At 40.1% G+C, this 25,074-nt stretch overlaps 1 protein-coding gene across 6 annotated transcripts in view; it reads right to left on the bottom strand.

Moving 5' to 3' along the window:
- The window catches only part of ATP6V0A1 (ATPase H+ transporting V0 subunit a1), a 55,559-nt gene that overhangs the window by 20,765 nt on the left and 9,720 nt on the right, over positions 1 to 25,074 (bottom strand). For 4 of the 6 annotated variants that reach the window (XM_032615100.1, XM_032615099.1, XM_032615104.1 and 1 more), the window contains exons 3-14: positions 20,587 to 20,665; positions 19,095 to 19,192; positions 18,007 to 18,135; positions 12,193 to 12,296; positions 11,538 to 11,664; positions 9,592 to 9,674; positions 8,869 to 8,962; positions 6,420 to 6,632; positions 3,836 to 3,986; positions 2,795 to 2,934; positions 1,819 to 1,976; positions 1,290 to 1,380 (exon numbers count right to left, since the gene is read on the bottom strand). In XM_032615100.1, coding sequence (XP_032470991.1) covers positions 1,290 to 1,380; positions 1,819 to 1,976; positions 2,795 to 2,934; positions 3,836 to 3,986; positions 6,420 to 6,632; positions 8,869 to 8,962; positions 9,592 to 9,674; positions 11,538 to 11,664; positions 12,193 to 12,296; positions 18,007 to 18,135; positions 19,095 to 19,192; positions 20,587 to 20,665 — 1,467 coding nt within the window. The remainder of the gene's footprint in view (positions 1 to 1,289; positions 1,381 to 1,818; positions 1,977 to 2,794; positions 2,935 to 3,835; positions 3,987 to 6,419; positions 6,633 to 8,868; positions 8,963 to 9,591; positions 9,675 to 11,537; positions 11,665 to 12,192; positions 12,297 to 18,006; positions 18,136 to 19,094; positions 19,193 to 20,586; positions 20,666 to 25,074) is intronic. The other 2 variants (XM_032615102.1, XM_032615103.1) reach the window with 1 other exon arrangement.

The following is a 25,074-nucleotide window of genomic DNA, read 5'->3' as shown; positions in this document are numbered from 1 at the left end:
ACTGTCATCTCTATGATAAAGTGCAAACTCTGTACCCTGATAAGCCAGGTCTTCCACCATCTAGCCCGGCATCTTTTTTTCTGAACTGGCCTCCTCATGAAGAGCTCATCCTCGGTGACCTCTAACCTGACAACTTGTGGCTGGTTCTCTCTGCAGCCCCAGTCTTGCCTGATGTTCTGCAACTCCAACTGCCTGATGGACTTTTATACCCGGGTGTCCCACAGGCACTTTAAACTCAGCATCTACCCTGTAAGCACCAAATGAGATGTCTGCAAAAAACAAAAACTCTGTAACTACAGAACACTACCTAAATGTGAGATAATATTATTATTAGATTCCAAGTTACTTGAAGTCAGGACCTGTGTGTTAGAATTACGTGTTTCCCCCAGCAGGCACTATGCCTTGCAGACAATAGGGATTCAGTAAACATCTGTTAAATGCACATATGAAATCTTATTAAGTATCTCCAAGCCTTAGTTTCCTTATCTGTATAATACAGATAGCAGTACCTACCTGACAGAATTGTTTGGGCATAAATCAGACATGCTGAGGGCTCAGTACAGTCTCTGAGCTACAGTAAGCATTTCAGTACTGTTAATTTCTATAATAATTAACTTTGTATCTCCCTACGTCTATGCTTTTGCACACACTTCTCTTCACCTATAACAATTTGAAATATTTTTCAAAGGCCAGATTAATTCCCATTTTTTACAAGAAACTTAATCTTTCTGGTCCATAATGATCTGCTTTTCCTCTGGAATTTTGTAATCCTTACAATCTAACATTTAGGCTTAAATTCCACACACACCCCTGCCCCCGCCTCCCCTGTTTAAGCACATAACACAAAAGACTTGATCACACTTTACTTGCCTAAGTATTTGAAAAAAAATAAAATTCCGGGATAAGTTTTTTGTCTAAGTATGTAAAGATAAGAATGGAAATCTAAAATCCATAGAAAAGAGCTATTTTTCTTTGTTAAAACATCTGCTAAAAATAAAAACCAAACTAAGTTAAACAAAAATAAACTGGGAAGGAGTCTTGAAAATCAATCTTCCCAGAGTCAGTATTATTAGCCACATCTAAAATAAGGAGTACAGGAAAAATCACTTGGCTCCCCAAGGCATCTGGATCTCTTGCAGCTTTAAAGTGCTCTGGACAGATACACTGAGGTTTTCTAAAAATATGTTAACTAAAACCCAAATAACTATTTATCTTCATTTTCATTCTCTCACTTCTGGGTTTCAGTTAAAACACTTGGTGTCAGACATATAGAAAAGAAGTGCTCTTACTGGATCGATGCCAAAAGGATATGGTCCACCGAAAACTCCATGGACAGCTGGGTTCAGCTGGAGGACAGGGTTTCCGCGAACTGTCTCTTCCCTACCATGTTAGGAGAAAAGCTGCATTTATTTTTTATTCAAGAGAGGGAAATTACTGGGGTTCAAAAACTGATCCCCAAAGAAACCATTGATACTATAGCTATTTTGTCTCTTCAATAAAAGGGAAGGGATTAGCATCAGAGAGTGAGACGGGATCAGAGATAACAAAAAGAAAAATTAAACACACATACAAGACCAGATAGAGAAATTGGGGAACCCGCTTTTAACTTACAAAAAGAATCAATGTTCCTTAACAATGCTGAACAAATCACAAAGCACTTCCCAGGCTGCAGCATAAATAAGAGGAGACACTACATTCTTTTGGAATAGAGACAGTGTCAACCGCTTCCTAAAGAAGTGTTAGTTTACCACTTGTCTGGAAAACCAGAGCTGAACACGAAAGGAATAAGCTTTGACTTTCAGCTTCTTTGCAACTTACGTCCAATTATATAAAGTAAACATTGGCCGCACACTCCAGGATGACCCGAAGATATTAAGAGACTTGGAAAAGCAATCATTGTAGATGAGGCCCGTGTAGATGGAGAACACACCCATCAGCAGAATAATGTACCGTCCGCTGAACACAGTGCTAAACATCTGGGAGCCAGGAGAAAAAGGTCAGTGAAATGTACTCATTAGCTGCAGCTAATGTCGTGACAGCGTTATTTAGAATGTACTAGACCCTTCCTCTCACACCACTCTTACACCATTCTGGGTCAGAGAGCTTGAAGTAAAGACCAAAATACAACGCTAACAAGAAATTTACTTTCACAGCATGTGACCTCTTTAGTGTTAAAATGAAAATAACTTCTCTATTCTCTAAATAGTCTCTATAACTTCTCTATAAATTCATGGATCAAAGATTTCCAGATAATTTTCATAATGAATGCTTGAGAAATTATAGTTTCAGACCGACACAGAGGTAACTTAAACATTACCTCGTTCTTGAATTAACTAGTGGTCACCAGTGGGGAGAGGCAAGGGGGGAGGGACACGATAGGGGTAGGGGATTAAGAGGTACAAACTATTACGTATAAAATAAATAAGCTACAAGGATATATTGTACAGCACAGGGAATAGAGCAAATATTTTATAATAATTATAAGTGGAGTATAATCTATAAAGTTTTTGAATCACTATTTGTACACCTGAAACTAATATAATATTGCAAATCAACTATATCTCAATAAATAAAAAAATAAAAATACAATAAATACACTTCCATCAATCATTCTAGAGGAAAGACTGAATTATCCTTCTGTCTGTACAAAATTATTATAAATGTGTTGCCCTATGAAGAGACAATGATAGTAAGCAGCCAAAGGTTATACAAGAAAAATATTAGAAATATGTCAAGAAAATAATAAAATTATCTTATGTTTCTGAGTTTCTATCAAAAACAAACAAGACATTACCTCATTCTCATTCTTCTGGGAGAGGATCCGGCTCTCCCTTAACACCATCCATACAGCAAAAAGGGTCATCAAAATGCCGTGGCCAAAGTCCCCAAACATCACAGCAAATAGGAAAGGGAAAGTGATGATGGTATATGGAGCTATAAAGAAACCAAAGAAGGAAAAAGACCCAGTACAGAAAACCGCAGCAATTCCGAACATATCACATCCCTCTCCATCATCTAAGATCAATATAAGGTGACTTATTCCCAAGCTGTTGGTCAGAGGGACTCGCAGGGGTAACTTTCACGGCAGGATGTGCACAGCCTCACAAAGCAGCTCTGGTGGCATCCCAGCTACTGCCAGCATTTTCAACAAAGAACCTCACGGGAAATCAAAGTTTTGTCTCTAGTGTGCACCAGTGTGGTCTGTTCTTTGATTCCTTTCTCTCACCCCTGGGACACTGCTCCTGGGGCAGGCCAGCTTTCCTCCCTTGTATAGTAACCAGCTGAAAAAAGCCACTGGGTGAGTGGGAGAAAGCCCAGAACCTGGAGCAAAGCAGGCCCTGCAGAAGGCTCCCACTGAAAATGAATTCTCAGACCCTGGATTTAATCATTAACTCTCTGAACAGAGGAGAAATCTGCCTTGTGCCTAAAATGGTCAACAATTGCTATATTTTCTCTGTCTAACCTGGAACAGGGAAGCTATTTTAAAATATCAATTACCTTGGAAAAAACTTTTTGCTTAAAGCAGTTCCAGCAAATGGTGTGCAAGAGAAAGCCAGGTGCTGTACAGCCGCAAGGGCAAAGAGAGGAATCCAATCCATGGAGCTCATTCCTATAAAACTCCTATAAAAGCACCTCCTAAAGGGGTGCCACCCAGCGATAAACCTCACTCCCTGCATCCAAACAGGCACCTCCTCACAGGAAATACACAACAGCTGAGGCCTTGACAGCATCTTTAGTTTTAAGCCAATTGTGTTCAATTGCATTCAGAGTGAGGCACTGAAAGAAATAACAAAGAATAAAACCTCTAAGAGGGAAAAGATTCAAGCTTTTTTACCTGGATTTATCTCTCGGTAAGTTCCAATTCCATAAGCATCCACTATGTTCTGAAAGCCACATGTGAACTTGTTGGTTTTGTTATAGGTTGGGGGAGTCTGGTTTGTCTGCATCCTGTTCAGGATGGAGGGCACAGTGGAGCCACTGTGTTCCTGGGAAACATAAAGCACATATTTCAGAATCAGGTCACCCTCCTAATTGTGATGGTGGTTACACAGGCATATATATTTATCAAAACTCATCGAACAGTACACATAAAATATGTGTATTTTCTTTTATGTAAATTATATCTCAAGCTTTCCGGTCTTTGGGGAAACTGGAACTAGCTATAAAATTTACAATGAAAGATTTAAATGAAGTCTCAGGAAAACTATCCTCACCATGAAAAAAAAAAAATTCTAAAATATGTAACCAAAGAAAATGCGGTACCTCCTCTGGAGACATCCTTACCTGCCTGTCTACAAGTGTCATTGTTCTCTTCTCCTTTTATGGAGGAAGCAAAGTTATTCTCTGACTTTCTTCCTTCGCCACCTACTCTTAACTCCCTAATCCTTGTAGTCTAGCAGAGCACACTTGGCCAAAGTGGCTGGCTCATCACTGGATCCAAAGGTCTTTTCTCTTATATGCAAGCCCCTGACGCTGGAGAGCTACCTCTTCTGCTTACCAACCATGCCTTTCCTGTCTCTTTGCTGGCTCTTCCTCCCCTGCCTGTAACACTGCAGGGCCCCCAAAGTTCTACTATTATTAGCTCCTTATTTTCTCTCTTGGAGGTCTCACGCCCTTCCAACCTCGTGCAGCCCGTTTCTTTCCTGTTGCCCTTTCTTTTGAGAACCTATCCCATTTTCTGCTTGAGATTTCCATGTGGATTTCTGTCCAACCCCTCAATGTGACTGAAACTGAACTTATCATCTTTCTCCTATCAATAAGTTTCTCTTGCTGAACTTTTACTTCCATCAATGAAACTATTATTCTACCAGCCACCCAGCTTTGATGCCTCAGAAACATTTTTAATTTTTTTCTCCTTGTACTTCTCCTGCACATTGCTAAATACCAAATCTACCAATTGATACCTCCTTCAGAGTGTCTCACAAATTCATCATTATTTGCTTTTTACTGCAGGGGTCATTATCACTTACTGCTCTGTGTTTACAATAACCTCCTAACTGAACCCCTACTTGTAGACTCTCTCTACTCCCCAATCCAACCCAGAGGCTATCAATGGATTACTCATTTTATTCTATTTATTTATTTATTTGGCCACGCCTCAAGGCATGTGGGATATGGGATCTTAGTTTCCTGACCAGGAATCAAACCCGGCCCCCTTGCTGTGGAAGCAAGAGTCCTAACCACTGTACCGCCAGGGAAGTCCCTGGATTACTCTTTTAAAACCGTTTTGATCATGTCCTTTCACTGCTAAATACCTTCCAATGTCTCTCCACTCCCTCTGGGATAAAATATAAACCCACTAACCTGGTATTAAAAACCCTTCATGGGACTTCCCTGGTGGCGCAGTGGTTAAGAATCCGCCTGCCAATTCAGAGGACACAGGTTTGAGCCCTGGTCCGGGAAGATCCCACATGCCGCAGAGCAACTAAGCCTTTGTGCCACAACTACTGAGCCTGAGCTCTAGAGCCCGCGAGCCACAACTACTGAGCCCGTGTGCCACAAGTACTGAAGCCCACGTGCCTAGAGCCCATGCTCTGCAACAAGAGAAGCCACTGCAATGAGAAGCCCGTGCACCGCCACGAAGAATAGCCCCCGCTCGCCGCAACTAGAGAAAAGCCCGCACGCAGCAACGAAGACTCGACAGAGCCAAAAAATAAATGAATAAATAAATAAATTTATTTAAAAAACAAAACAGAAAAAAACCACCTTGACAATTAGGTTCCAGTCTCCCTGACCTAGGTTTGCCTCCTGCTCTTCGGCTCACCCATGACGATTCCTGTTCTGGCCCAACCACACATGGTCACACTGTATTTCCTGCCTTTGTCCATACTGTTTTCTTCTCATTGTTGCCAGTTGACATCTTACCAATTCTTCAAAGCCCTGAGTAAATGCCACCTTCTTGAAGCTGTTTCTGATCATCCTAGTTGGAAAAGTTAGTGCCTTCCTTCCCTCCACACACGTAAACTACTCTTAGCACAGACTGTGTTGTATGCACATCAGCCTCTTCAAATAAGTCATAGATACTTGAAGGCCTATTTTTTACATCTCTGTACCTCCTGGCCCCTAGATCAGTGCTTTGGATAGGGCAGTAGCTCTAATTAACTACTAAATGGAACTGCGAGGGTTATATTATGGAACTAGTCTAGTGGACAGAGAGAGAGTGGATCAGGAAATTGATGTTCTGATTTTGAGCTACCCTGAAGGATCATGGGTATATGACCAAATCATTTAATCTTTTTTTCTACAATTTCTACATTTGAAAAATAAGCATATACGAAATGTATTGTCAGGATACAAGATGAGTATATTAAAGAACTCTGAGACTAAAAATGCCATAAAATTGTAATTGGTTCATGTTACTATGGATGGGATCCTCTCTTCCTAGCTGTAGGCTGCACTGCTAGCTGTGGGGGACTCACCGTGCCCCTTCTGAGCGCAAACTGGATGGAGTCGAGGTCAGTGACAGGGCACCAGACCTCCGCAATCAGGCACTTCTGGGTCACGTCTATATTGCATAGGTTCAAAGTGTGGTAAATGGCCTTCATCTTCCGCACTTTGATGAACCAGACACGGATGTTCTTAGCAGCTGCCTGCAGAACCCTCTGGCGGTGATCCTCCGTTTGATTCAGAACCTTTTGGGAGAGAAAGGAGCAGACAGGGATCCTTCTAACACCAGTCTTAGATTTCAGGATATGAAGGCAAAGAGGCACAGCTTTCTGAGAAGGGCAGGTGGGGATCTGGGCTTTTTCTTCCTCTGGCTAGAATTTTCTCTCTTTTTTTTTTTTTTGGCCAAATTATAAGAAATTAGAGTTCCAATGACTAACATTCATATTTATTTAGTTTCAAGCTGAAGAGAAACCTGAGGAAATGGTTTTTAGCTTTTCTCTCTAAATTTAATCTTACCACAAAATCCACAGCAGAACAATGTAGGTCACTGGCTTTTATCTGGCTCACTAAAGAGCAATGACTTTCCATGTGGAGCCTGTAACCCAGAGTCAAATAAGTCAGCATCACAGGCCCAGTTGTCAAATTGACCAAGTTGTCAAATCCCTACTTAAGAACAGCAAGCTGCAGCACACCCTGAACATAAGCCAGCCTCAGGGGCTGGGGGGACAGAGGCACTGCTGAACACCAGCATCTGCCTCTGCCAAAAGAGGCTGCCTGCCAGGAGGACGAGACACCACGGCCTTTAGAGGGGATTTACACCGCCACGTACCACGGTCAGCATGGAGCAGATAAGGCTTGATTCTTCTGTCAGGCTTCCTTTCCCCCCAAGAAGGCTGATCCTTTGGAAACCAGTACAGAGTCCCCTCGGAGGAATCACATTGCCAAGAATAGAGTGGGAGGAAGGGCCAGGAACACTTTACATTCTGCTACCTTGTTTATCACCAAATATTTAAGATTTCTATAGCAGAAGAGGGGCTAAGCCAAAATTGGGCAAGCACCCCACCATTCACACTTGCGCATGAGAATCTACCTTAAAGCTCCACATTTGTTTGAAGAGGAAAAAACTATACATTAATCATTTTAGCTCAAGTCTCCATCATAGCTAGCTTTTCAAGTCAGTTTGGGAAAAAAGTCGTCACTGCTCCCTGAGAAACTGTCTTGGGCAGTAGAAAGTAACTTCCATGAGAGGTTTTTTTTTTTTAAAAAAAAAAAAAGCCATGGCATGCTAGGGAAACTCTTGTATCACTTGAGAATAAAGGAACAAAGCTACTTTCTTTCCTGGTTGTTGACAATTTCACAATTACTATTTAAACTTCTGGAAGGATGCTAAATAAACTTGCAAGCAATGTTCTATTTGCTTTTCTCTTTCCCCACCAGCCCACGCCCACACATCTCACCCCTTGGTATTCAATCCCCTTTAAAATTTTACTTCACACAGTTTGGTGTTTTAAAAATCAGATTCTAGTCATTTATAACGACTATTGCACACGCTCTTCAAAATCTACCACAAGCCTACCTCATAAGGAGGGGGTAGAACAGTCCTAGAACCCAGAATGTACTAGCATGGCTTATCACCCACCAGCAGTTCTAAAAAAACTCTCCCCTTGGTTAAACAGGTAAGTGTATCTGAAAGGAGCTGGCAACAGGTCAAGTCGGTGGGTCATGTACAAAGGGGGTTGGAGGGAAAGATGAGAAATGATGCTGGAATGGGAGTTACAACGCATCTCTGACAATTTGCCATTGCTGGAAAGAACTGCCTTTGGGATTAAGTATGCTTATTAATGTTTCAAGGGGGCAATCATCACATCCTTTCAATAGGGAACAAAGCTCCAACTGGGCACCCTTTTCCTTCCATGTGTGCATAAATCACGACTCCCTACTTAGAACCCCGTGACAACCATGGTGTGTGCAAACCACACACACTGCAATTTGGTAAATGTTTCTTCTTGGGTACAAGAGTTACACCAGGACTCACTGGCTAGACTCTGTGGTTCAGATTCAAGGTGACCAGAAAGATACACACCAAGCTGTTAAGAGTGGCTGCTCTGGAGACAGTGTGTGTGAGGCAGAATTGACTTGATGTGTACTTCTATGTTATTTGATTTTTTTCCCTAACTAAGCATACTTTACTATAAAAAGATCTCAGACTCATGAGGAGGGGGACTGAATACTCTAGGCAACAACGATTTCAGATGCATAGCATCCCTGTCTTATTTGAAGACGATTCATGCCATTTTTAAGTCATTTCCCATGGGAGCTGGGGAAAAGTTTCAAGGAATGAATTAAAAATAGCAAAAAAAAGAAATGTATCCTGGGCTACTGCAGGTGCCTAATAAACTAACTGTTCGTGTTTCAAGGAAGAAGAATGGTGTTCTACTGTCGTATTTCACAAAAACAAATTCCCTCCAGGCCTCTGTGTACCATTTGGAGATCGTCAATCCTGGTATTAACTCCAGAAGCCATCTCCTTCCTCTCCTGTGGCGTCTCAGGACAGGGATAGATTGAGGCCCGGAACCTGGAATGTGCAGAAACAGCCTGAGAAACACTGAAATTCCTTAACGTAGCCAATTTAAGTAATCTCAGAAAGTAATGTTAACTTACTAGAAGGACCCAAACAGGATTCGTTCAGACTGATGCACTAATTAATAATAATTATTTATGGGAAGGAGCCTACAGATAGAGCAGCAACATTTGAACTGTTTTAACATTCTGTGTAGCTATTAAATTCCTTTAGATTAAAAAAAGAAAAAGAAAAAGAAAAAGAAATGGTGATACAAATTACATTATAAATTGCTGGAGAAAAATGGCATGGAAAAAAGATCTCATGGGCAGAATTTCAGAAGAGTTTAAGGGCACAGTGCCTATGGTACACTGCTAGGTATGAAGACCCATTGTCCCAGAACAATGTAGAATTTATAAATCATGAGTCCTAACTACTTTTTCTAAGAAAAGGAAATTGTGATTTTGACAGTCTAAAAAAATAAACTTAGGCCATTTCTCATTGTTTAAAATAACCTTAACATTATTAAAAGATATATTCACCGTGTCAAGGTGGACGAACAGGGTTTGTGTTTCTCTATTCTCTAGGCTTAATAATAGTTAGGTGGCTTGGATGCACCCTAGGGGGAGACACCTTCCTCTTACCCTTCACAGATTTTCTTGACTCTGTTTTTCAGCTGATCGCCTTGGAAGAAAATGATGAACACAGACTTGTGCACGTAGTCTCCCTAGGCCCCAAACCAAAAACCAAGAATTCAGACTTATAATCCAGAAGAAAACTTCTTAAGTAACTTACTTTCTTGGTGACAGAGAAACAACTGGAATCTTTTAAGGGTATGGCAACTGTGTGTTTTAACCATTACCCTCAATCCATTTCTTAAGCTCCACTACAAGAACATTTGCCCTGTAATCTCTGATTCACAAAAATCTTTCTGTACTTGTTTTTCAACTCAACCAGGAGATTGACACGGATGCAAAGATGATTATCTTCTTAGAAGAATTTAGCCCTACTTACCAATTCAACTTTAAACTGAACAAATCTTATATTGCCTAAATGACATAAGTACATAGAAGAGGAAAGAGAATGAAGCCATTCCTGCCTATTCCCATGCTTAGAAACTCCAGATAAAGGGGAATGAATAACTACAAGGGACTGAGTAGTTGGGAAGAATGTTGATGCAGAATCTCATGATTCATGCCCATTTACACCTTAGGGGGCAGGGAGGAAGGCAATCCATTCCAAATACCAAGTTTATACCTGAAGTATGAGGCAAAGGCTAGAAGGAAAGATCAGGAAAATAAGCTATAGTGGGTGTCAACTGGATTGTCTCTGGTTGCCTGTATTTTCTCCTATTCCTATAGAGCTTTTATTACAGGAAAACAAACAAAATTATAGAAGGATAAAGAGGGAAAAAGAGTGAAGGAGTGAAGAAAGTAAGGCTCAAGAGTCTGAAATTCCTAAGTTCTCTAGGAATAAACTGGAGCACATTCTTTGTGCAGCTGCTCTGCTGTAGATATCCAGACCCTCCCTTACTCGATTTGTTGATAAAATGTTTCTGTTGCCCAGGAACTTGGCTGAATATTCCTGAGAACAGCTCCGCACGAGGTGTGATTGCTGACTACAACGTCTCTACAACCCAGGGACAGCCTTCAGTAAGACTGTAACACTGCTCCTCAGTGTAAGGAGACACTCACCGTAACCTAAGTGTCACCACACTCCTACTCGGTACCGAGGAGAAGATCCATTTACCAGGATCATTTCTAGTTGTATGACCCACCGACTCTGAGAAGCCTTATAATTCAACCTCTTTTCTTAGGTAGAAAAAAGAATACTAATTTAAGAAACCCAAAAGACACTTGAGAACATAAAAACCAACTCCAGGTTTCTAAATAATACTAATACCAAAATGAAATAAATTTTTTGCAGAACATTTAATCTTCTTTGCTTGTCATCCCTGAAATTAGGACTCACCATTCTAAATGTAGGTTTATGCTAAGAACTCTGTCCCATTATGTCAAATGCCAAGATGCTAAGCTATTCCTACTTTCCAAAGCATTGGGTGGGGAAGATCTTCCCATCTTGTACAATATAAATCTTTAAACTAAGTTCCTAAAACTCCCAACAAACAAGGAGACAAAAAACTTTACCAATTAAAGTTTCATCAGCTTATAAAGATCACAGTTTAGGAAATCTCTCCTCTTTTTACATATGGATGTTACCAGACTTGGAACTAGATGTCTTTCTTTAAGTTAATTTTCATAGAAAGTTAATTTTCTTTTGGTCCCAGATAAGTAAAAGAAAACATATAAAGCTAAAGTTTAAAATAACTGGAAAAAACACACTTCTAATCAAAGTAATACCTACACGGGTAAGGCTTGAAAATATATATGTGTACGTCACATATACATTGTATGTACACATGTGATGGAGGTAAAGAGGAAAACAGCAGTCCTTCAAATTCATAGATCAAAGCAGAGTAAACCCAAGGGTTCCTCCATGGGAGGGTCAGATTCAGGTGGCACCTGCTGAGTTACTGCTCTGAGCTCCCTTTACAAGACCTACTCCATGAGACGCAATTTCCTTGTCTTACAGTCACAGGATCCTCCAGGGGGTTCTCGATTTCAGCCTGCCGCAGGAACACATTCCCCCGGCACACCCGCCAAAGCATGCGCTCAAAAGTAGGGATGCGCTCCCGGTTAATCACACCAGCCACGAAGCTGTGGGGAGAAGAGCCAGATTGGGAACAATTCCACGCCACGGTATGGGAGGAAAGTGAGAGCAGGGGGCAAAGACGCCAAACAGGAGGATATGCATTGTTATGTCAAAAGGGCTGCCAGGGGCTTCCCTGGTGGCACAGTGGTTGAGAGTCCGCCTGCTGATGCAGGGGACGCGGGTTTGTGCCCCGGTCCAGGAAGATCCCACATGCCGCGGAGCGGCTGGGCTCGTGAGCCATGGCCGCTGAGCCTGCGCGTCCGGAGCCGAGAGGCCACAACAGTGAGAGGCCCGCGTACCGCAAAAAAAAAAAAAAAACAAAAAAAAAGGGCCGCCAAAGTCTGATTCCTGGACTCAGCAGAGGGTTGACAGAACAACTCAGTAACCGAATGCAAAGCGACTTAGCAACACTTCGCAATGGGCTCAGAAGAGAGGGCATCCTGGAAGCAAGTGAATGCCCAGCAACACCGCTCTTCTGAAAAGCAAAAATGAACATGACCCCGCTGAGTACAGAGGGCTGAAGTGGTACATACCCGAGTCTTAAAGGCGTGCCTCTTCCCATCTCACTTGGCTCCAAGAGGGATGAGGATTCTTCCAACAGGTCTGGATCCGCCATCTGCTGATGATGCAATTCAGCCTGAATTCACAAATCAATTAATATCTAATGAAAATAGTTAGTGGCATGCAGGGAACGAGGAACCAGGAGATAAGTTCAGAAAATAAAGATGAAAAAAAAACAAAACACCAAAAGAGAAGACATACCTACAAAAAGAAGACAAAAAGAACAGGGGAAGAAAACAAAGGAAAGAAACAAGAGGTAAAGGAAGCAGAATTACCCCAGTAAAGCATCTGGGGCAATGGTTTTAGAAATAAGGAATAAAGGAAAAAACATTAAATGATGGTAACACCTGTATAAATCTGTTACTCGGTGGAAACCATTTTTTCTCTTATGTTTCCCTGAATGAGCCATGAAAGTACCAAGAAATACCTTTGCATATGGATAGAAGCTGAAGTGTTTCTTCCTTTTGAGCAAAAACAAGGCAACTCTGCAGAAACGTTCAACACCAACTTTACAGGCAGCTACAAGCTAGAATTTTCTCTGGGTAAGAATGCAAAAGATGGAGACTGTCTTTCTAAGGAAGAAAGCAAGGCGTTGTCACTGTCTTGAACAGGAGAAAGATAGAAGGGGCATCTCCAGATTTCTAAGTTTTCCATGCTCTTAAAAATTCAGAACATGAGAACTTTCAGCATGACCACTGTAAAAAATGCTCCAAACCATGAGATTTAAAGAGTATTTCTTTGTCCAAAAGGATAAGAAGCACAATAGCTGGGCAGGCATGAGCCTCCATTGCATCAATAAAGGGAAGGAAAAGTGAAAACATATCTGAATGTCCTAGTTTCTGACCAGGAATCTAGGAATATTAAAAAGTTCACGTATGCTTTACAGTTTAAGGATTCTTGAGAACACAGCTTAAGCCAACAGTCTAAATCAAGTGAAGTGAAGAAAAAGTAAGAGATAATAAGCCAATATAGAGCATGTGGACTAGTTTGATTGTTTAGATTTAAAATGATTTCCACCATGACAGTTTATACAATAAAATGAAGGAGGAGCAGGACCTTCTCCGATGTAGGTCTACATTTCCTAGTCTCTCTCTTCATAATACATCTTACCACCTTTCCTCTCATCAGGAAGGAGAAGCTACCCTAAAAAATGAAGGCCAACTGACTTCTCCACTGACTGACCTCCCCAACTTCAATATCCATGCACTATGTGTTTGACCAAAGACTAGAAGTAAGCCAGAATAATCTTCCTTTTCAAAAGCAAAACTAAACAAAAAATCAGGAGAATTTTTCTCTATCATTTTCACTCTAAATTTCAATTTGATTCTATTTCTGTCAACCCCACTATCGAAAAAATGCCACGTGGGAACCCCTCTTGATAAAGTCATAGGACCATAAATGTAAAATCAAAGGGTGGGGGGTGGGGAACTGAGTATAAACCAGATGATAAGCCTGAAAGTCTAAACAAGTGAAAGCCATTGTTTGGGAAGTAAATTCGAGAAGCAGGATCTACTCTCAACAACCAAAAGGGAAAAAAAAAAAAAAAAAAAAAAGGAAGGATAGGCACTGGGTACACCAGAAGTGCAGAGAAATACTGTCACGAGATTTAGAAAACTTTAAGATGAGATAATGGGGGCACAGGTTACCACTTGCCCTCAAATGGAAGTTTAGGGGGCTCTTTCTGTTTCTACTTAAAATCAGATCAGCTGACTGCAAGCCACAGGCAACTTGTTTTGAGGATCCAGGTGACTACTGCCTTTCAACTTGCTCTTAGGATGTCCCTTGCCAAAAACCAGTGAAACTGATTACTACCCACAAGCCTCCTGTCTACTTCCTTACATGGTTCACAAGACCTGGTTTACGTAAACCATAAAGATCAGACTCGGTGCAAACATATGTGCTCTAAAGGGGAAAACTGATGGAACAGCAAGTAGTGTTTAGCAACTAGACTACTCCAAAGAGTATATCCAGAATTCTCTGGGAATTAAAAAAACAAAAAAAACCCCAGCAGAATTAAAATTAAATAGAAATTTGCAGTAATATTCTAATTAATAATTTCACTATTTCATACTTAAGAATCCTAAGTCTTAGAAAGTTAAAATTTGTCAAATGAAATAATTGTGCCTGATGAGAAACTAGATGTCCACAACCACTAACTGAGGGCCTTTAAAGCAATATTGAAAACCATGTCATCAAGTATCTAAATACTAATGTGGGTTCTCTAATAAAAATACTGCCAAGGTTCTTCTAATTACTTGCTATGCCCTCTGATTTACCCCTTCCCCCAGTCAGAATACTAAAACCATGCCTTGAAAAAAGGAAGTAGCAGAACTTAAGTAGTTCTATTTCTGCACTTCAGTATAAGCGGCACATCCAGTTCAAGCTACATTACCAAGAGCAAACACTTCCGTTTCCATCTACATTGAGAAAGAAATTATATTTCTTCACCTAAGGTATTCACTCAAGCCCCAAAGGAGATGGCAGATGGGAAAGAAAAGTAAAGAAAGCAGATGGATGGAAAACTCAGAAGGAAAGGAAGGCAGGGATCTGCATGCCATTAACCATTACTTTTCCAGTCTTCTTTACGCTCTCATATGTTACGGTGCTTATGGTAAAAGATGCAGAGAAATCTCTCCAGCTCTTACAGTTCTTCATAAGCAAGAAGACTGAGAAAAGGATAATCATTAACAAGTCATTTTAAATGCTCTGGATAAGAAATGGCTAAATCAAATTTTTAATCATTATAAATCATAAATAATATTCAATATATGTTTACTTCTCCCTTTCTACACACTTGGCCAATCATAACCCCTATGCCTGGAGATGCAAAGAATCATCTTCTGATTTAGCCATTTTCTGCTAACTCATTATTGTAAATTACTGATCATATTCACCAAATTATCTTAAAAAGAAGGGTTTAAAATTGGTAGTGTTTCAGGCCACTTGCAAACATTATAATCTCAGGCATGGAAGAAAGTCTCATGAAATTCTATATCTCTGAGATGTGAGAGTCCCAAGCTTCCTTATCTCTTGCATTAGGTAAAGCGTGCACCCGCATGTGCGGATGTGCTTAGCTCTGTGAGGCCTTGTCTCCTATTATGGCAGTGACACCTGAGACCGCTGTATGGCCACGGCAGGGCAGGTGGTAGTGAAAGGGACCTGGCTGAGACTAAGAGCTAATGGTAAGAGCGGGCAAGACACTGACTGGGCACTAGTAGAGAAAAGGAGGAGTGGTGCTTGCCAGAAGACTCCTCACAGGGGAGTGACAGGGACTGATGACGAAAGCAACAGAAGAACAGCTCACAGCCAAGGCCTCGTGCTCAAAAGTACTTCCAGAGATTAAAAACAAATGTTTTGCACAAGTAGGAGAGGGAAAACAATGCAAAATGGATAGGGTGTGAAGGTCATGTCTGCCTTCTCAGAATGAGTATTTCATGTTTAGACCTATTAATCACAAAGAAAATTCCTAAACCCATAGCTACAATTTTAAAATCTTATATCATCTTTCCAAGTGGTTCCTCTTATTTTTTAAAAAATTTTTATTGGAGTATAGTTGATTTACAATGTTGTGTTAGTTTCTGCTGTACAGCAAAGTGTACCAGTTATACACACACATACATCCACTCTTTTTAAGATTCTTTTCCCATATAGGTCATTACAGAGTACTGAGAAGAGTTCCCTTTGCAATACAGTAGGTCCTTATTAGTTATCTATTTTATATAACCTCTTATTTTGTTTTTACTATATTTTTAATTATAAAATTAACAGTTTAAAAATCTATTTCCATTAAGGGAGTCTATTTGTCAGCCTTTATTCAGAATTTCTACCAGAATGAACTAGACTAGGAAGCCTATCCCAATCCTTAAACTCAGGAGGTTATGAAAAACATTTTCATACATCTCAGCAACATCCCAGCAGTAAACTAAAGGCTATATCAAAAGGGAAAGAAAGAGGGGAGAGGGTAAAAGAATTAAGTCCCAAATAATGATAAGAGTAACTGAGCTTTGACCTTGAGGCCAGATTTACTTTGGATCTGTGGGCAGCAGCTTGGACATGTATAGAAAAGCACACATCTGTGAGCATAGGGAGGCACTGTGTTCAGGGATGTTTCCTGATATGAGTAAGTGACATATTCCTTGAACATAGGGACCATGTCTTACCCATCTTATGCTTTACAAACAGTAGGTGCTCTTCAAATGCTCTGTGAATTAATGAGTATAAACACAATAATGTTTTCACAGTGAGTACGCTGGAATTCCAGATTATTTGTTTATCAAAACCATTGGGCGTTAAGTGGCCGTGCCTGTTGCAAAAGACCTGTAACACCTGGAAAGAGTTACTCACACTGTCCCACACCCTTTAATGTGATATCGGGGACTGGTGAAAGAAGTTACCATTAGTCTCAAAATTCTCAACTCAGTGAGCAAACTGAATATTCACACCAACCCTCTCCTGGTATGTAGCCAGATCCTGATTCTCAGGAAGACTGGGCAATTAAATTCCTGTGAGCTTTTCTCCTTTCCCTGGCTCCAACAGATCCTTTTAATTAGCATGACTTCTCTGAGTCACATCCTTAGTTACTAAGGAATGTATCACATCTTCAGCTGACTTTCTCTAGCCCCGTGGTTCTCACACTAGCATGCTTCAGAATCACCTTGTGAAAACAGATTGCTAGGCTGGGCACCACCCTCAGAGTTTCTGATTGAAAAAGTCTCGTGTGAGGACTGAAAATTTGCATTCTGACAAGTTCTCAGGTGAGGCTGATGTTGCTAGTTGGCAACCCCCTGCTCCAGTCTAGAGAGCTAGTGAGACTTATTCTTTCCTCAAAAGACAGAAATTACAAGTAAAACTGAGGACATATAAGATGCTAACTAAAATGGGCCTTCTATTTTTCAAAAGCTTTGCTAATTTTTGTTGTTGCTGAGCAAAGGAAATAAAGAACTTATGGGAAGGTACACTGAAGAGTGACTGGGACAGTCTCTGAAATGTCTGATGTTGTTAATCTGGTGGCAAAGACACCTATTGAAAAGAGAGTTACCCATATTTTAGGCCATCAGAAAAAGCACGTCCAGGCTGAAAGCTAAGACTCCTTCTCAGGTTTAATTAGGAGAAGGAAGCCTTCTGAAAGACTTATTCCAATCCTTTCCATGGGATCACCTCAGCAAGCTGTCACCCGGCAACTTAGTCACCTACATTTTTAACCCAGGAACTTATTAACATTTTTTCCCTACAAGGTAATAAAGTTGAGTTTATATGAAAATCCAGGAATTTCAAACAGGCATCCTACCAATTTTCCAAACAACATAAAGAAAAGCTCTTGAAAAATTAAGTGTGATGTGTAATCTGGAGTACTTAAAAATGTGCTCAAAGGTTGACAAGCAAACATAGAGGATAAAAATTAAAATTTAACGACAAAAGGTTTGGAGATTAAACCTTTGTTATAATTTCACGTATAACTAACTGTCTCCTGTTGCTTCAACTTTAAGCATATACTTACCTTAAAATGTAAAAATTTCATCTAACTATGTTTATACAACTATTTTAGGGTTCCTTTCCCCATCTTGAGATGAAAAATTGCTGAAAATGCAAAATTATACAAAACCATGGCTGGTTGTGTACTGCATGAAAAATGGAACATAATCTGACATTTCTTCAAATAAAACAGGGTGCAGAAATGGTACTGCTTTCAAACTAGCAAATTAAAATAATTATTGGAATAAAAATATGGCCCACTTGTGCTGGTGTAATATCAGCTGCTCAAATATTAAAAGAAACAATAGTCTGACCTCATCGAAAAACTGCTGAGTTTTGCGAAGTATAAATTTTAATTCAGTCAGTTCCAAGAAATTTCTCTTCAGAGCTTCCTGGTTTGTGTTGATTTCCTTCAGTTCATTTTCAATCTTCTCAAAATTGGCCTACAGAAACAGCAACAACAATAACAAAACCAATTTACTCAAAGGAAGCTCAAAATGCTTGCTCTGAAAGACAGATGAATTCATCCATCCCACAGAACGCTCGCCACCCAGATGGTTCAAAGGTATCTTTGAACAACACAGCAAGTACAGTCAGCCCTCCGCATCCTTGGGTTCCATACCTGCAGATTCAACTAACCATGGTTCGAAAATATTTGGGGAAAAACATTTTCCAGAAAGTTCCAAAGAGCAAAACTTGAATCTGCTGCCCACAAGCAACTATTTACCTAGCATCTACATTGTATTTACAACTACTTACATAGCATTTACATTGTATTAGGTATTATAAGTAATCCAGAGATGATTTAAAGTATACGGGAGGATGTACATAGGTTATATGCAAATACTACAGCTATTTCATATAAGGGACTTGAGCATCAGCAGATTTTGGTATCCGAGGGACGGCCTGGAACCAACCCCCCTCAGATACTGAAGGACAACTGTATTGTGTTTTTACCAGGGCAATTTTCTTCATGAAAACTTTTTGGCTTAAAATTGTCTTTCTTTGTCTATAGATTCTGTTGTACGCTTGGTCAAATTCCTCAGGGGACTTGGGATAGATAAAATAATTATTGAAAAGTTAATGAAAGGCTATTCATTTAGTCTATGAGATTAATAAATTACTGGATAAATTAACATTGATCCAATAAACTTTCAATAAGCCAATAAACATTTATTTAGCCGCATGTGATAGTATTTGAGATACCACAGTGTTTTTTATACCATAAAAAAGCAAATTCATTTAAGTCCCATCCACAAGAAACTTGCAATCAATAGACAATGCTGTTGCAATCAACAGACAAGGACAGCAAGAATTATTCTACTCTCCAACTATTCAGGAAATTACTTTCTGCATTTAAATAGAAAGAAACTTATCTGGCTTCCTCAGAAGAATTGTTTACCTCTAAGTCAATCATGTCCCGGGGGAAGGGCACCTCCGGGTTTTCACCAGTGTCCATAATTGGGATGTTGGCTTTCCTTATCTCTTTCTCAACAAATCCTAGAAAGACAGAATGGAAACATTCATGTCTAGCTGCACATGTCTGGAATTGCCAATACTTGAGGAAAAAAATAATAAGACCCCAAACCTGGCTAAAAAGAGCTTTGTTCTAAGAAAGACACTTTTACATAAAAAGGCAGATCGTATAAATCCTTTTTTCTCCACATTCCTCTTCCTCCTACCCTACTGTCTCTAAAGCACAGCTACCCCAAACAGGTTTATCATCCCACTACTGTCTTCTTTCCCTCTTCTGATATTAAAACTGGTCCTTATCTGTGTCAGCTCTCTACCCTTTGTGACTTCTACTGTACGACGGTTCTGGTCACAGATACTGTTGGCAGAGAGGAGCTACAGAAGAGTGCGATTCAGTAGAATAGTTGAAACTTAGCACACTAGTGAGACAACTCCAGCCTACATGGGTATCATTAAATTTGAAAACAGGTCAGTTTTGACTTAAAAAAAACAAAAAAAACGAAGCACAGAATAAGGCCCCGAAACAGCAGAAGAGAAAAGTGTGTCAGGTGATAACTACTGACTTAGTTTTTAGCATGGGGACTAAATTCACCTAACAGCTAACTGAAAGCTGGCAGTATAGTAGCAAGATCTTGGATTTTGAAGACAGACAACCTGGATTCAAACACTGATCCCATCATGACAGCTGACGTTCTTGGGCAAGTCACTTAACCGCTCTAATCTTTGGTTTCTTCATTTACTAAATATGGGTACTAAGTCACCCATCCTGAAGGAATGTTGTGGGGAATGAACAAAATAAACTATATGAACACCCTAACTCTCAATAGGACCTTAATAAATGTTAAGATTCTTCCCTCATAAATAGCTCAAATTAAAAGGCGGCTCTGGGGCTTCCCTGGTGGCGCAGTGGTTGCGAGTCCGCCTGCCGATGCAGGGGACACGGGTTCGTGCCCCGGTCCGGGAGGATCCCACGTGCCGTGGAGCGGCTGGGCCCGTGGGCCATGGCCGCTGGGCCTGCGCTTCCGGAGCCTGTGCTCCGCAGCGGGAGGGGCCGCGACAGTGAGAGGCCCATGTACCGGAAAATGAAATAAAATAAAATAAAAAATTTAAAAGGCGGCTCTGCTGACATCTAAAATTGATGGTGTTCTGGGTTCTACCTCTCAGAATTCTACAGTGTAGTACTGCCATAAAATCCTTCCCATAAAAACATAACCAGTTTCAGCTTGCAGCCTTGTCATCAACAAAGTTTCTATTAAGCACCACCTAGCCCAAACACCACTCGTCTACTTGTGCACAAGAAATTCATCTTTACACCCTCTTTTCTTTTCCTCCTGTCGTATTTTCTTCCTTTATTAAAAGGACTCTAATTTAAGACAAATGGCTCACTAGAGGAACATCAGACAAGGCCAAAATGCACATACGAAGCTTCCGATCCATTTCTTCACATCTTCTAACTTCATTCACAAATTTCCGCTGGAAAACGTTCACATCTGGATTTAACTGCAAAATAAGAAAAGAATACCAAGTATTCAAATGCTACATTTCCTCTCTTTCATAAGCAACACATCCTGCAAAGTGAAAACCTAATTTAGTGTCAGTGTATGATGCGACACTAATTAAAACTTTCTACTGATCCACACAACCTGCTTTGGGACCAGTCTCACCAATGAAAAGTAAAATCCCCTCCCTCACTGCTGCAACATATTCCTGGAATGGAGGCAGATTAGACAAAGCACAGCGGCACAAAATGTTCTTCCCGGGCCAAAAGTCTCAGTGAGCACAACCACCTCCCACATTTGGGTACTGGATATAATAGAAGCTCTGCCTGGTTTTCCTTCTCTCCTTCTTCCCAATCAGAAGAGACAGAAGGCAAACTTCTCTTGTTCCTTTGACCCAGGGTCTTCACCTTCTAGGTGATAGGCTGGTTTATTCAATCATACATCACAAGTAATTTTCAAAGCAACGTGACATATTCTGGGAAATGCAAATAAGAATAAAACAAGTTCCTACTCATTAAGAAGCTTGCAAACTAATAGAGAAGATGAATATCAACCAATAAGAGAGCATGTGATAAATTCCATAAAAGCAATACAAAGAAAGAATTAGTTACTCAACATTTGTGGAGCACCAAATATGTCCCAGACACTGTATTAGGCACTGGCATAAATATAAAGAATAAGAGATATCCTAGCTTTGAAGAGCTATCAGCCCCACAGAAGAGAGACACAAACCAATCAATACAACTTTTGTGATAAACGTTATTAAAGAGTAAGCAAAATACTGCTGGCAGTTTCCTATACAGTTAAACATATATCTACCTACCTCATGACTGAGCATTCTACTGCTAGGCACCCGCTTAACGGGAATGAAAACATGTCCACAGAAATTTGTAAAAGAATGCTTACAGCAGCTTTATTCATAATCGACCCAAACTGGCAATGATCCAAATGCCATCAACAGGAGACTGGATAAAGACACTGTGATATGTTCGTACCATAGAATGCTATCCAGTAATAAAAAAGAATCAACTACAGATATATATATATAAATAAGATTAAATCTCAAAAATACAAGGTTGAGTGAAAGAAGTCAGACGTAAGAGTCTGTAATGTATCATTCATTTACATGAAGTTCAAGAACAGGCAAAACTAATCTATGATGGTAGAAATCAAAACAGTGGTTACCTATGATGGGTAGGGGCTGACCAGAAGTGTGCACAAGATAGCTTTCTGGGCTGCTGGAAATATTCTATACCTTGAGTTGGGTGGTGGTTATAAGGGTATATAAATTTACCAAAATCATCAACCTGTACTCCTAAGATCTATGCATTTCACTGAATATAAAGTTTACCTCCATAAAAAAGAGGAGGGGGGCTTCCCTGGTGGCGCAGTGGTTAAAAACCTGCCTGCCAATGTAGGAGACGTGGGTTTGAGCCCATGTCCGGGAAGATCCCACATGCCGTGGAGCAACTAAGCCCATGAGCCACAACTACTGAGCCTGCGCTCTTGAGCCTGTGCTCTGCAGCAAGAGAAGCCACCACAATGAGAAGCCCACGCACAGCAACGATGAGTAGCCCCCACTCACCGCAACTAGAGAAAGCTGAGCGCAGCAACGAAGAATTAGAATTAGAGTTACCATATGACTCAGCAATCCCACTACTGGGCATATACCCTGAGAAAACCATAATTAAAAAAGACACATGCACCCCAATGTTCATTGCAGCACTATTTACAATAGCCAGGTCATGGAACAAACTAAATGCCCATCGACAGACAAACGGATAAAGAAGATGTGGTACATACATACAATGGAATATTACCCAGCCATAAAAAGGAACGAAATTGGGTCATTTGTAGAGACGTGGATGAATCTAGAGACTGTCATACAGAGTGAAGTAAGTCAGAAAAAGAAAAACAAATATCGCATATTAACGCATATATGTGGAACCTAGAAAAATGGTACAGATGAACCGGTTTGCAGGGCAGAAATTGAGACACAGAAGTAGAGAACAAACGTATGGACACCAAGGGGTAAAAGCAGCGGCGGGTGGTGGTGGTGGTGGTGGTATGAATTGGGAGATTCGGATTGACATGTATACACTGATGTGTATAAACTGGATGACTAATAAGAACCTGCTGTATAAAAAAATAAATAGGGCTTCCCTGGTGGTGCAGTGGTGGAGAGTCCACCTGCCAATGCAGGGGACACGGGTTCAAGCCCTGGTCCAGGAGGATCCCATGTGCCGCGGAGCAGCTGAGCCCATGCTCCACAACTACTGAGCCTGCGCTCTAGAGCCCGTGAGCCACAACTGCTGAGCCCATGTGCTACAAATACTGAGTCCACAAGCCTAGAGCCCATGCTCCACAACAAGAGAGGCCACCGCAGTGGGAGGCCCACGCACCGCAGCGAGGAGTGGCCCCCGCTTGCCACAGCTGGGGAGAGCCCACGCGCAGCAACAAGGACCCAACACAGCCAAAAATAAATAAATTTATTAAAAAAAAATAAAATAAAATTCAAAAAAAAGACACAACGCAGCCATAAATAAATAAATAAATGTTTTAAAAAAGAATGAACTGTGAGAGAGAGAGAGAGACTGGTAACAGAGAACCTAGCAAGAAGATTATTGGTATTATGTACTACATTAATATTAGACAGATGGAATCTACAGTAAAAACCATTATTAGAGATTAAGAGAATCACTACATAATGCTAATAAGAACAATTCCCAGGAAAAGGAAAATTTCCAAACTTGTGTGTCCTTAATAAAGTGTTTATTTGTTTTTGTTTTGCTTTGTTTTTTTTCACTGAGCAGGCACTACTCAGCCTCTCATTCAGAAATTTCCACTTCAATAAACAAGACATTCTGAAGTGAAAGTAGCCACAAGACTCATGGTAACTTTACCGGTTTCATAATCAAGAGTCAAGGTTCAACTGTAGCCACACCATGGCCTGCTTTGAGTAAGAAGTCCTGAAATATATGGGCAAGGCATTCTCAAAATATTTCAAACAAACATTAACAGAACTACAAGAAAAAACTGACAAATCTGTCTAAGTAGTGAGAAATTTTAATATAATTTTAAAACTATTGATACATCAAGTCCACCAAATATTATAAAAGGACAGAGAACATTTGAACAATGTAATCAGCTTAATCTAACACACACACACACACATTTTCTAACACTGCATCCAATAGTTCTCTCTTCAAGAGTTCATTTATAGAAACTGACCACAAAATAGGTCACACAGCAAGTCTCAGTATAGAATTGGTACCATAAAATGTTCTCTATCATGCAATTAAGTTAGAAATCCGTATCAAAAATACAACTTAACATATTTGGAAATTCTAAAATAGCTCTAAGTAATTCACAGCACAAAGAAGAAGTCATAATGAAAATCTCTCTTTTTTTTTTCCTGTGGTCATGCCACGTGGCTTGCGGGATCTTAGTTCCCCAGCCGGGGATCAAACCCAGGCCCTCGGCAGTGAGAGCACACAGTCCAAATCACTGGACTGCCAGGGAATTCCCTGAAATATCTTAAAATATTTAGAATGGAATGATAAAGAAAATGCTAGAGATCAAACTTTGTAGGATGCAGTTAAAGTGGTATTTAAAGGGAACTTTATAGACTTAGATGCAAATAGAAAAGACTAAAGAATTAATGTGTCAAGTGTTCAAGAAGTTAAAAAAAAGATAACAGGAAGTAGAAAACAACAAAGAGCAGAAATTGGGACTTCCCTGGTGGTCCAGCGGTTAAGACTCCGCCTTCCAATGCAGGGGGTGCAGATTTGATCCCTGGTTGGGGAGCTAAGATCCCACATGCCTTGGGCCAAAAAACCAAAAAACATAAAACAGAAGCAATATTGTAACAAATTCAATAAAAAGACTTAAAAAAATTTAAAAAAAGAGCAGAAATGAATAAAAGTTCCTGAACAAAGTCAAAAGCTGACTTTTTTCTTTTATTTTTCTTTATCATTTGTTATCATTTTTTCTTAAAAGATGGTTATTTAAAAAGACAAAATGGACCAAAGTTTTATAAGACTGAGAGAAGGCATAAATAAACATAAGAATAGAAAAAGTTCACTACAGATAGAAATTTTAATAGTTAAAATATACCCATCTAGAAACACCAGGCCTAGAAGGTTTAAAGATAGGTTCTTTCAAAGATTAGATAAGCCCAAAGCTAAGAAAAACTATTCCAATGAGGAGACAAATGAAAGGAACATTCCTCAACCAATAAGTGAGACTGGCCAGTATAATCTTTATACCAAAATAAGATAGGAATAGTTTGAGAAAGGACAATTACAGACCAATATCATTTATAAATATAAATGAAAAAATCCTAATAAAATTATTAGGAAATTGAACCCTAAAATTCTTTTGAATACACCTCATGACCAAGTTTCCCAG

The sequence above is a fragment of the Phocoena sinus genome, chromosome 20, assembly GCF_008692025.1.
Source record: "Phocoena sinus isolate mPhoSin1 chromosome 20, mPhoSin1.pri, whole genome shotgun sequence".
Classification (NCBI taxonomy): Eukaryota; Metazoa; Chordata; class Mammalia; order Artiodactyla; family Phocoenidae; genus Phocoena; species Phocoena sinus.
This window is presented reverse-complemented; position numbering and strand designations above follow the sequence as displayed.